At 43.8% G+C, this 12,628-nt stretch overlaps 1 protein-coding gene across 2 annotated transcripts in view; it reads left to right on the top strand.

The window, feature by feature from the left end:
• The window catches only part of TBC1D9 (TBC1 domain family member 9), a 123,161-nt gene that overhangs the window by 51,048 nt on the left and 59,485 nt on the right, over positions 1-12,628 (top strand). For both annotated transcript variants that reach the window (XM_047718511.1, XM_047718512.1), the window contains exon 2: positions 609-719. In XM_047718511.1, coding sequence (XP_047574467.1) covers positions 609-719 — 111 coding nt within the window. The remainder of the gene's footprint in view (positions 1-608; positions 720-12,628) is intronic.

Here is a 12,628-nt window from a genome sequence, read left to right as displayed (position 1 = left end):
CGAAGGCAGCGGCTTAACCCACTGAGCCACCCAGGCGCCCCTACCTTCCCTATTTTTCTTTTCTTTTTTTTTTTTTTTAAATACAATTTTTTTTTTTTTTTTTGACAGAGAGAAATCACAAGTAGGCAGAGAGGCAGGCAGAGAGAGAGGAGGAAGCAGGCTCCCCACTGAGCAGACAGCCCGATGTGGGGCTTGAACCCAGGACCTGGGATCATGACCTGAGCCGAAGGCAGCGGCTTAACCCACTGAGCCACCCAGGCGCCCCCCTATTTTTATTTTCAATAGGCATTTGTAAATACCAGCATCTCCCAGGGACTGGGCTCCCAGTTTTGCCAGCCTCCCATTAGTTTTGACACCAACAGACTGCCTTCCAACTTAGGCAGTTCCTCTTGGAGGTTGTTGGAACAAGAAACAGTGGAGCCAACATCAGCCTGTTTAAGATGAAGACTTGTCAGCGTGGAGTGCAACAGGATAGGGGCCATCGAGAAGGGTTGTAGGGGAAGACCGTTGGGAGGTCCAACAGAAAGGGTGTGTTGACACTGCCTCTGGGAATTTGGGGGAAGCATGCGGAAACCCTTAAGCATTCTCCTCCCCTTCTCCACCCTCAGGCCTTCTTGTGGGTACCCTTGATGTCGTGCTGGACTCCAGTGCTCGGGTGGCTCCTTACCGAATCCTGTACCAGACTCCAGACTCTTTGGTCTATTGGACCATCGCCTGTGGTAAGTAGCCATATTCAGAAGAATGGAGAAACCGTATGATTAACAACTTTCTGCCAGAAGGGAAGGAACCTTTGTTTGGGAATACAGTTGCTTGGTATTTTAGGGTAATTAAACATAGCCACTTCAGCAGGTGAACTCCAAATCTTAATGGCTTAACATGATAAAGGTTTTTTTCTCACTCTGGCAAAGTCTCCTTTGGGTCCTGTGGTCTTCTCCATCTATCACGAGACAAAGCCTCTATGGGAGGACAACTTAGACGGGAAAAGTAGGAGATAGAGACACACCCATGTTTTTTTCCCAGAGTGTTCTAATTTTTAAAAAAAATTTTTTTATTAACATATAATGTATTTTTCAGGGGTACAGGTCTATGAATCATCAGTCTTTTTTTTTTTCTTAAAGATTTTATTTATTTACTTGAGAGTGAGAGAGAGAGCCTGAGAGGGGAGAAGGTCAGAGGGAGAAGCAGAATCCCTGCTGAGCAGGAAGCCTAATATGGGACTGGATCCTGCGACCCCAGGATCATGACCTGAGCTGAAGGCAGTGGCTTAACCAGCTGAACCACCCAGGCACCCATGAATCATCAATCTTACACAATTCACAGCACTCACCATAGCACATACCCTGCCCAATGTCCATCACCCCGCCACCCTATCCCTCCTCCCAACCCCATCCAGCAGCCCTCAGTTTGTTTCCTGAGATTAAGAGTCTCTTATGGGGGGCTGCCTGGGTGGCTCAGTGGGTTAAGCCTCTGCCTTCAGCTCAGGTCATGATTTCAGGGTCCTGGGATCAAGTCCCACATCGGGCTCTCTGCTAGGCAGTGAGCCTGCTTCCTCCTCTCTCTCTCTCTCTCTCTCTACTTGTGATCTCTCTCTGTCAAATAAATAAAATCTTAAAAAAAAAAAAAAGAGTCTCTTATAGTTTGTCTCCCTCCCTGGTCCCCTCTTCTTTCATTTTTCCCTCCCTTTTCCCCCATGAGCCCTCCGCCCTGCCTCAAATTCCTCGTATCAGATCATATGATAATTGTCTTTCTCCGATTGACGTATTTCGCTTAGCATAATGCCCTCTAGTTCCATCCATGTTGTTGCAAATGGCAAGATTTCATCTTTTTGATGGCTGCATAGTATTCCATTGTATCTATATACCAAATTTGCTTTATCCATTCATGTGTTGATGGACATCTAGGTTCTTTCCATAGTTTGGCTATTGTGGACATTGCTGCTCTAAACACTGGGGGAGGCACATTTAACTCCCTAGGCCCAGACGTGTCACATACCACTCATACTATGTTGACGAGAACCAGTCACATGACCCCCAACTTAACTCCATGGGCAGTTGGGAAATGAAGAGGAACATGGGGACTACTTGGGCGTCCTCAGTAATACTTACATATCCAAGCACAGTACTTCCTACTTGAGTAGGGATCTTTTTTTTTCTCTGATCATAATCTATAATAATGTCCTGTGTTTAAAATGGTGGTCAGCAGCCCTGCCATTCATTATTGGATCTCTCACAAGGATTTTTAATCCAAAGTGGCCAAGATTTTTTTAGTTATTTGTTTTTAGTTATTTTTTAAGTTATTTTTAGTTATTTGTTTTTAGTTATTTAGCTTTGCATATAACTATAGAAAAAGCAAGGGCACCAAGCATTTAATTTTTTACATTTTTTCACCTCCACTTGATTTTTTAAAAATTATTATTAATAGACTTTATTTTTTACAACAGTTTAGATTTATAGAAAAGTTGGGCAGATAGTCCAGAGACCTCCCATCTACCCTCCACATACAGTGTCCCTTATTATTAACATCTTAGTATGTTTTAGTTAATGAACCCATATAAATACACTATTACTTTTTTTAAAAAAATATTTATTTGACAGAGAGAGAGGGAACACAAGCAGGGGTAGCAGCAGGCAGAGGGAGAGGGAGAAGCAGGCTCCCTGCTGAGTAAGGAACCTGATATTGGAGTAGATCCCAGGACCCTGGGATCATGACCTGAACTGAAGGCAGACACCTAACTGACTGAGCCACCCAGGCTCCCCTTGATACACTATTATTAAACAAAAGCCACAGTTTATTTAAATTTCACCTAATATCCTTTTTCTGTTCCAAGATCCTATCCAGGATACTATATTATATTTCGTTGTCATGTCTCTTCAGGCTCTTCTTGGCTGTGGAAGTTTCTCAGGCTTTGCTTGTCTTAGATGACTCTGCCAGGTTTGAAGGAAGTTACTAGCCAGGTATATTGTAGAATGTCCCTCTATTGGAATTTGATGTTTTTCTCATGATTAGGCAAAGATTTTTCTTGAAGGAGATCACAGAGATAAAGTGCTATTTTTATCAAATTGTGTCAAGCAAGCATACATATTGTTAATTTATGACTAATGAGGTTTTCCTCAATCACCCAGCTGAAGTAGTATTTTTTGGGTTCCTCCACTATTATGTAACTATTTTCTTCCCCTTTCCATGCTGTTACTCTCCGGAAGTCACTATGCACAGCCCACCCTTAAGGAGTGAGGAGTTTTAATTTATTCAATTATTTTTATCAGTATGGAATAATGCATATTGATTTTATACTTTGGAGGAGTCCAATGCTACTTTATTTTGTTGCTCAAATCATTCCAGCTTTGGCCATTGGGAGCTCTTTCAGTTGACTTTGCTCAGTCTTTAAATTGATCTCTGCTCGGTGGGAAGTGCTGTGCTAGGATCTAAAGATATAACGATAATTAGATCCGGTCTCTGCTCTTGAGAACATAAGTAAATATTCAATTATAGCCCAGAGTGAACCAGTACCTTGCAGTGCCAGCTGATCCCAGGGTGCCCAGCTAAATGCAAGAATGGCCTTTTACATAGGTAGGAGAGGTTATCTGGGTGTGATTTCCAGCTGCCAGAAGGTCCTGGAGTGTGCCCCCAAGGATTTAATGGTACCTGAAATTTTGACATTGTAGTGTTGTATCCCTTTCAAGTTCTTCTGGTTAAGATGCAAACAGCCCCATAAGAAATGATGGAATATATGTATCAGTCATTTATGCAATCTGGCGAATGAAGGAATGGCATCAGGGTGCAGGGCATGGAGAAAACCACCGAGGAGCGAAGGGTGGGGATTGGAGTGAGACGAAGGAGATCAAGGTTAAAGGAAGAGGAAAGCTGGAACTCTGAAGAAGACAGGCTTACCGAACCACGCAGGCTCCTCTAAGCCAGCACTCCATGGCCATTCACTCAATACACAGGACCCAATAGCTACCTTAGAGGGAGAAGTACCCTGGGGTGGTTGGTGGAGAAAGGGTCACGCTTAGTCCATGAACATTCTAGAATGTGTTAAAATAGACACTGTAGCCAGCAAGTGAAGAAGTAAAAAGAAAGGGAATTAGAAATCAGGCAGAGCCCCTTAACCACTTGACTTAACAGGGGTATGACTAGACACTCTGACACATTCTCTCTCACCTTCCAGCCTGTCTGCTACTTGTGTCCAGAGGGTTTTGAGATCTTTGGAGCCTGGAGCTCCTTAAAGCTCTCTTCTCTCTCCTTACAGCAATTCTAGGAGCGGGACCTTGCCAGTCAGCGTATGTTTGCATTGCTGGTTGTGTCACTGTGACTTCTTCTTCTTCTTTTTTTAAAAGATTTTATTTATTTATTTGACAGACAGAGATCACAAGTTGGCAGAGAGGAAGGCAGAGGGGGAGGGGGAAGCAGGTTCCCTGCTGAGCAGAGAGCCCGATGTGGGGCTTGATCCCAGGACCTTGAGATCATGACCTGAGCCAAAGGCAGAGGCTTTAACCACTGAGCCACCCAGGTGCTCCTGGGTGTCACTGTGACTTTTATTCTTCCCCCCTCGGCCCTAACCTTTCCTTCTTCCCTGTGACCTGACATCACTACTCCTCAGTTAGTTTCTGGGGCATTGCCACTCTCTGATGCAGATGCTCCTGTGAACGCTCATGTAGGAAAGAGCCCAGAGTTACAAAGCTGAATTATTCTTGAATTATTTGCCAAGCCAAGGCTAAAAAACACGAGGAAGGACATGCTGATGGCATAATTTATACCACGAAGAGGTGTACTTTCATTTTCCCAGTAAATAATGCCTGTCACAATGGCATGATCTCATTATAATAAGCCCAGAACCGTTTTAGCTTTTGTATATATTGATTACCCATAGAGTTACCTGCAAAATTTCCTTGTGGAAGACTCCACGGAAGTGACAACCAGCGTGAAGGTCCCATTCACCCATTAGTCCTTCTTATCGATTTCCATTTAAAACCTAAATTGCTGGCTCCCTTTCAGGGGAGGATTTTAAGAGCGGAAGCTGCCAGCTTTCAGATTTCTCTGATATGCTGACCTTTCCGTTTGTAATTTTAATTTTTTTTTTTTTATAAACTACAAAGTTAGTATTTGGTGGCAGTGTGTCAAGAACTTTTTAATCTGCTTGACTTTCATGAATCTTTGCCGTAGAGAATTGTCAGCAGAAAACCGGGTGAGTCTAACTCACTGCCTTGTGGAAGTTACGGGATTGCGAAATATTGGTGTGCACGATACTCGTGAATCCGCACCCAGTCAGCGGGATTCAAGGGAGCACCTTGCAGCGGTGTCTGCACGTAGACCACTTTCTGTAGAAGAGCAGTGGGGAATCCTAGTTGTTTGACTTGACTTAGACTTGAGCCACAAAGAGCCAGGTGGGGGGGAGGGTCTTCTGCATCGAGTCTCACTTCCTCTCAATAGAGCGGTCAGTCACCTGGCCCTTGGCAATCATGTGATCCATACAGAAAGAAGACTGGGAAAAAAAAGCAAGAGTTATTTGGTGGAACATTATGAACATTATTTTCATATGCTGCTTCTAATCTAATGGCTGTATCCAGATTGGTTTGATTTTTTTTTTTTTAACTTCTCCTTGGCATTGAGTCCTTTCATTGGGAGAGGAAGCCAAAAACATTCCCAAGTAATGACTGTTTCTTTTCACTACTACCCAAAATGAAGCCACCATTCTCTTTGCTTTTTTTTTTTAAATTTTTTAAAGAATTTATTTATTTATTTGTCTGAGAGAGAGAGAGAGAGAGAGAGTACGTGTGAGCATAAGCAGGGGGAGTGGCAGGCAAAGGGAGAAGCAGGCTTCCCGCCGAGCAGGGAGCCCAATGAGGAACTCAATCCCAGGACCCTGGGATCATGACCTGAGCTGAAGGTGGGTGCTGAACCGACTGAACGGCCCAGGCGTCCCGACCATCTTTCTCTTTGGTTGCTATCCCTTTGTGCCGTCAGTTCTAGCCTGCTGAATTGCATTTTGCTCGGTGCTTTATGCAGAATTATACCTTTTGCTGTCTCTAAGAACATAAAGAAAGCAATACCGTAGGAATTTGTCTAGCCAGCTTTGCTGAGCTCATTATATGCAGACAGTCTCCCCTTCTCCCCTACCAGTCAGTTGACTGGACTATTTTGCATCTGAGCCTCTCATTAGGGAGCTAAACAGTGACAGGTCTTCCCTTAGCAGCTGGTGTTTTGGACTTGGTTCCCCAGAGCCAGGAGAGAGCCCAGTCCACTGCTCTCCTTAGCCTTCAGTGGATTTCAGCAGAAGGCAGCCCGTTTGGCTCTCCCCATTAGAAGAGCTAGAAGGTTCTAATGGTAAGAAGGGTTATACAGCCTCAATGACAATACAGACACATAAAAATGCTGGTGACTCCAAGAACGTTTGTCTACAGAGCAGCTCTGGGACCACCGAGACAAGGGACAAACAGAAAGAAAGAAGGAGCTGATGACAATTTCCTCTGGATACATGTGACTTTCCAGCAGGACTGTAGGGGACTGTGTGTTTGATGGGCACTTCACAGAGGACACAGCCCGGCGTGGTGCCGTGGTTTGTCTGCCTGTTGGTTTAGTTTCTCTTTTCTTTACCATCCCAGAATTTCATCTGGGCCTAGAGGTCATTCATTTTCAGACCCGCAAGCTCTGTGAGCCACCATCGTGCCTCACAGTTTTATTTTACTAGGATGCAAAGGCAAGGTGAATTGTTCAAGTTCACAAGCTAGTTGTAGCTAGCTAGTGCAGAGCTGAGACCTAACTCTTAGGTCTCCCCCTTCCTAGCCCAGGACTTTCTGAGCAGCGCCCTACTGGCTTTCATGATTAAGCATTCTTTTAGTCAGCAGCTGGGAAGACCCAGAGTTTCATTAAAGATTGCTAGCGGGTTCTGCTTCTGGCATTTCTCTACAAGGGAGAGAGAAGATGTGGGGTAATTAAGTTGCCATCCACATGAAATGCTTGTAATGCGGAAGTTGGCATGTTATAATCCTTCCTTGTTCGGGATATCTACAAGAACTGTTCTTGTATCTTTGGAAACACGGCAGCTTAAAAAGAAGAGCTTGTGGTGCACCTGATTTGGGCTCAGGTCATGGTCTTAGGATTGTGGGGTTGAGCCCCATGTCAGACTCTATGCTCAGCAGGGAGTCTGCTTGAAATTCTCTCTTCTTCTCCCTCTGCCCTTCTCACTTGTGCTCACTGGCTTTCTCTCTAGAATAAATAAACCTTCTAAAAAAAAAAGAAAGAAGAACTTTTTTTTTCTGTAAAGTAATATATGGTCATTTTAAAAAGTAGAAAATGTAGATAAGAAAAAAAGAGCAAATTTAAAAAAAAAATACCATACTCCAAATCACCTTTTATTTTATATATGTATATATATATTTTAAGATTTTATTTATTTATTTGATAGAAATCACAAGTAGGCAGAGAGGCAGGCAGAGAGAGAGAGGGGGAAGCAGGCTCCCTGCTGAGCAGGGAACCCAATGCAGGGCTCAATCCCAGCACCCTGAGATCATGACCTGAGCTGAAGACAGAGGCTTTAACCCACTGAGCCACCCAGGCGCCTCTATATATATGTTTTTTAAAGATTTTATTTATTTATTTGACAGAGAGTACAAGTAGGCAGAGCAGCAGGCAAAGGGAGAGGGAGAAGCAGGCTCTCCGCTGAGCAGGGAGCCCAATGCAGGGCTCGATTCCCAGGACCCTGGGATCATGACCTGAGATGAAGGCAGCCGCTTAACTGACTGAGCCACCCAGATGCCCTATTTTTATATTTTTTAAAGATTTGTTTATTTTAGAGAAAGCAGGAGCACACAAGTGTTGAGGATGGCAGAGAGAGAGAGGGAGAAAGAAATTTTAGCAGAACTCTTTGCTGAGTTCCCCACGTGGGGCTTGATCTTAAGACCCTGAGATCACGACCTGAGCCAAAACCAAGAGTTGGGTGCTTAACTGACTGAAGAACCCAGGGGCCCCTCCAAGTCACCTTTTAGACTTTATATAAACGTGTGTGTGTGTTTACATACATACACACAGACATATGCCTATATGTGTGTACATATATGTATAGACTTTCCATGTTAATAAAACCTATTTCTGTAATGTCATTTTTAATAAGTAGATAATATTTTATTGTGTGTATAACATAATTTATCTGATATGCTATTATCGAAAACAGGAGTCTTTTCCCCCCTTACGTTAATTGCATTTTGAACAACCTTAATCAATATCCTCTGGGAAAAAAAAACTTTTCACATTCTTTTAATTATTACTTGAGGATGAGTTTATAGAAACAGATATGCTGAGTCAAAAAGTATACGTATCTGTATGGCTTTTAGTGCCCCTAGCTCGAATGCCTTCCAGAAAGATAGCCATTTACTTTCTCCCATTCAGAGTGGGAAAGGACCTTGGTGCTTAAGTGAAATACATAAAATAAGCACATCAACCACATTTAGGACTGTAAGAATCTTAAGTCGAGGCTGGGTGAGTTACCTGGTCTTCTCTTTTCTCAAAGTGGTTATAAAGCGGGGTGCCTGGGTACATTGGTTGAGCGGCTCAGTTGATGAAACGTCTGCCTTTGGCTCAGGTCATGATCCCAGGGTCCTGGGATCCAAGTCCCAGGTCGGGCTCTCTGCTCAGCAGGGAGTCTGCTTCTCCCTCTCCCTCAGCGGCTCCCTCTGCTTGTGCTCTCTCTCTGACAAATAAATAAAATCTTAAAAAAATAAATGTGGTTGTGAAGCTATGAGCATGTTGTTATGACCCATAAGAGATTTAAGCAGAGTTATGTAAAAAGCTTACAGTAGTTACACAAGTTGTTCTATGAACGCCTTGCTCTAGTAATGTGTACACTTTGCAGTCCAAACATAATGATGCCAAACATAATGATGCCCTAGCTGGAGAGATTTCTGCTGAATGCATGTTAGTCAGGCAAGGGTTAAACAGCTAATGTTTTAGCACCCTGACATCAGAAGTTAGAAATACCTCCTGCATCACATGTCAAGATGAGATCTTTGTCTATTGCTCACGATGGTAATAGCAAAAACAACTGTTTATTTAGTGCTTTGTATATTCTAGACCTGTGCTCGGGACTTCACGTGTGTGTACTCTCTTCTTTAATCCCCAGCACAAACCGATGTGGCAAGTGTTGTTACCTGCATATTACAGATGAGGTATTTGCAGCACAAAGAAATTAAGTACTTTACCTACGATCACAAAGTCAGTGTGTGCACTTTTGAAACCAGCTCTACTTTTTTTGACATCAAAGCCTGTGTTCTGATCTATGGTGTGATATTGTCTCCATAATAACCAGGCTTCTTCTTATTCCAGATAATCTAACCTCCAGCCCTACTTATTGCACTTAAGTAGGTTTTGTTTTTTTTTTTTAAAGATTTTATTTATTTATTTGACAGAGAGAAATCACAAGTAGGCAGAGAGGCAGGCAGAGAGAGAGGAGGAAGCAGGCTCCCCGCCGAGCAGAAAGCCCGATGCGGGGCTCGAACCCAGGACCTGGGATCATGACCTGAGCCGAAGGCAGCGGCTTAACCCACTGAGCCACCCAGGCACCCCAAGTAGGTTTTGTTTTTTGGGGGGTTTTGTTTTGTTTTTCCAACAAACATCCTTTTCTTAAAAAAATCAGTTAGCCAACATATAGTATATCATTAGTTTCAGATGCAGTGTTCAATAATTCATCAGTTGCATACAACACCCAGTGCTCATTATGTCACATGCCCTCCTTAATACCCATCACAGTTACCCCATCCCCCCACCCCCCTCCCTTCTGTAGCCCTCACTCAGCTTGTTTTCCAGAGTCAAGGGTCTTTCATGGCTTGTCTTCCTTCTGATTTCCTCCCATTGTTTTCCCTCCCTTCCCCTCTGATCCTCTGCACTATTCCTTATGTTCCACATATGAGTGACACCATACAATAGTTTTCTTTGCTTGACTTATTTCACTTAGCAGAATCTCCTCCAGTCCCGTCCACGTGGATATAAATGGTAGCTACTTATCCTTCAGTATAGGTTTTGAAGTTAGGTGACCGTGCAGCACAAAGAAATACCTGCTGATTATGTATCGGTAGGGCTGTAAACCTTTGTTCTTAATCCTCAAAGGCTAGATATGGGAGAATCAAATCGTGGGTCCATCTTAATGCTTCTTCCTTCTTATTTCAAGTAGTCCTTAGGTACTTGAAGATACATGTAAAGTTAGATGAGACACTAGACTAGGATGATTTTGTATTTTTCGTCATCTTAAATCATGTTCCGATTTTGCACAGATAGGTGCAACAGGGCCTGTGGCTAGTGTTCTTAAAAACCAAACAAACAAGACAAAAACCACCAGTCCAAGAGATAAAGATTCCCATTTTCCCACAATTAATTTCTAAGTAATCTTAAGCCCATCAGGTGTTGATCTAGTTTTTACCACAGCAGGATGCTGCAACCTGGATTGACTTGGATTTTCTGAGTGGTTCGCATGCCCAGCACCAGCTCTCTTTGTAGTTCCAGCTGATCACACAGTCGGGTCAACTTGTTTGTCCTGCTGTATCTCTATAAATGAAGCGTTTCCAGAAAATGGACCGCCAGGCCCTCCCTTTCTTGTTCTGAGCTTCTAACACCTTCTGTTCGAACTGCTGGGCGAACAGACCAGTCCCTATTCACAGCACAAGAGCTCCATGTGTTACCTCACCTTAAAAAGTAACAGAAGGAAACTTCCAAGATCTTAAATAGGCAGCCCTTGTATTTAGTGTCTTGAGAAAGGAAAGAGCTATTATAAGGAACCTGTAGGATACCAACCTTTTTCCTGCAGAGTTTCACTCATTCCTGAAGAGCGGTCCGGCAGAAGGACAGTGGGTCTCAGTTAACAGGACGTTTGCTCTGTGATCTCTGAGAGGTAATGTGGGCCCTGGTCTGGAGTGAGAAGTGGGCAGAAATGGGCGCCTGATTCCAGAAATACTTTTTACAAGGGTGGCATCTTCAGAATTTGTCTCATCGGCTGGGTCACGGACTCCAGCTCTACTTTATCGATATTGATCATACTTCTAGTCCCCAGAACCTGGGGTGTTTAGGGAAGAGTTCAGAGAATGTGGTGCTGTTCTATAGGAAGCAATAAACTTAAAAGGAATATTTCATTACTTGCCCTAGGAAGTATCTTTTGGGTATAGATAAGTATCCATAGTTAATTCCTGAAACTACCATTGGCTGATGGCGTTTGTATCTTTTCTCTCTTCAAATAGTATATGGTGATAAAGCTTTCATATCATGGTACACAAAGTCCTTCTGTATCTAGATCTCAGTCTTTGGGAACTTTGAAATCTTAGATGTAGATAGAGCCAGAAGAAACCGCCAAAACCTGTTCCGTAGTACAGAAGCAGACCCAAGGTGCCGAGCATGCTGAAAGATGTGGAGATATGCAGTGGCAGCTCCTTTCCTATGTGGGAGCAGTGAGTGGCTCAGGATAACTCTAGAAACCTAGCCTTTTCCTGTGACACTCACAAGTATGGGAGAAGCAACAGGAGATGGAGAGCAGAATGGAAACCTCACTAGCAGCATCGGTGGGGGGCAGGGGCAGTAATCGAAGATAGAAAGGTGGGGATTTACATCCTGGGCAACAAGAAGTAGGGAGAAAAGCCAATGGTGCAAATGGTGTTAGGTGGTAGAAGGTGGGGATCATGGAAATGATGGACAGTGCGATGGGGTGGGTCACAGCAGATCCTAGGATAGCAGAGAAGGCAGTAGGTGGGGAAACAATGTTTGTAGTAAATCTGAACTTTAGTACCATAGTACTCGGCTGGCTTACTTAAAGATGGGAGGGGCACCTGAGTGGCAGAATTGGTTAAGCAATTAGGCATCCAGTTGGTTTCATCTTAGGTCATGATCTCGGGGTTGTGGGATGGAGTCCTGTGTGTCGGGCTCCATGCCCAGTGGAGAGCACTTCTCCCCCTCTTCCTCTCCCTCTGCCTCTCCCCTGCCCCCTCCCCTGCTCCCTCTATCTATAAAAGGAATAAATAAAACCTTAAAAAATATATTAAAAAAAAAAAAAGGATGGGAATTAGCCATAATATCTTTGTATTCTATCCACGGCAATTGGAATTATGAGTAGGTGTTTGTTGAATGAGTATATGCATGCATACGCCATTTTTACCCTGTGTGTGTGCATGGGTGGGTGTTCTTACGTGAATATGTGCAGAAAGAACACTTTGAAGCATGTGCAAAGCTGAAGGCACACCTGTTCCATTCTAGGTCTTGTGGCTGATGGACTTTTCTATCCAGGATGATTGAGGATTAGTGAGGTTGAGTGGAGGTTGAATTCCAGAGCCAATGTAACAGGGGCTCTAAATTCAAGTACCTGGAGTGACTACCTGGTCAAGGGCAGAGCTTGGTGAGATAGCACGTGAAAACCAGCCTCTGGAAGGCACATCTGCAGTCAGCATAGGCAGGGGCAAAAGAAGAAGCAAGATCAGACAGACGCTGGGAATTGTGCTCGACAGGTCTGCAGAAGCTCAGCAGTCCCGTGGGTCTCCAAGATTGTCCTCAGGTGCCCACACCTGCCAGTGCCAACGAGCACAGGTGGCCGGGGTGGAGGGCTCCTGGCAGCCGAGGATGGTAGCAACCTCTTTTCAGACAATGAAGGGCAAACAGTATATTT

This window comes from Lutra lutra, chromosome 2 (assembly GCF_902655055.1).
Source record: "Lutra lutra chromosome 2, mLutLut1.2, whole genome shotgun sequence".
Lineage (NCBI taxonomy): Eukaryota > Metazoa > Chordata > Mammalia > Carnivora > Mustelidae > Lutra > Lutra lutra.
The sequence above is the reverse complement of the archived record's forward strand: the minus strand, read 5'-3'. Positions and strand labels throughout refer to the sequence as shown.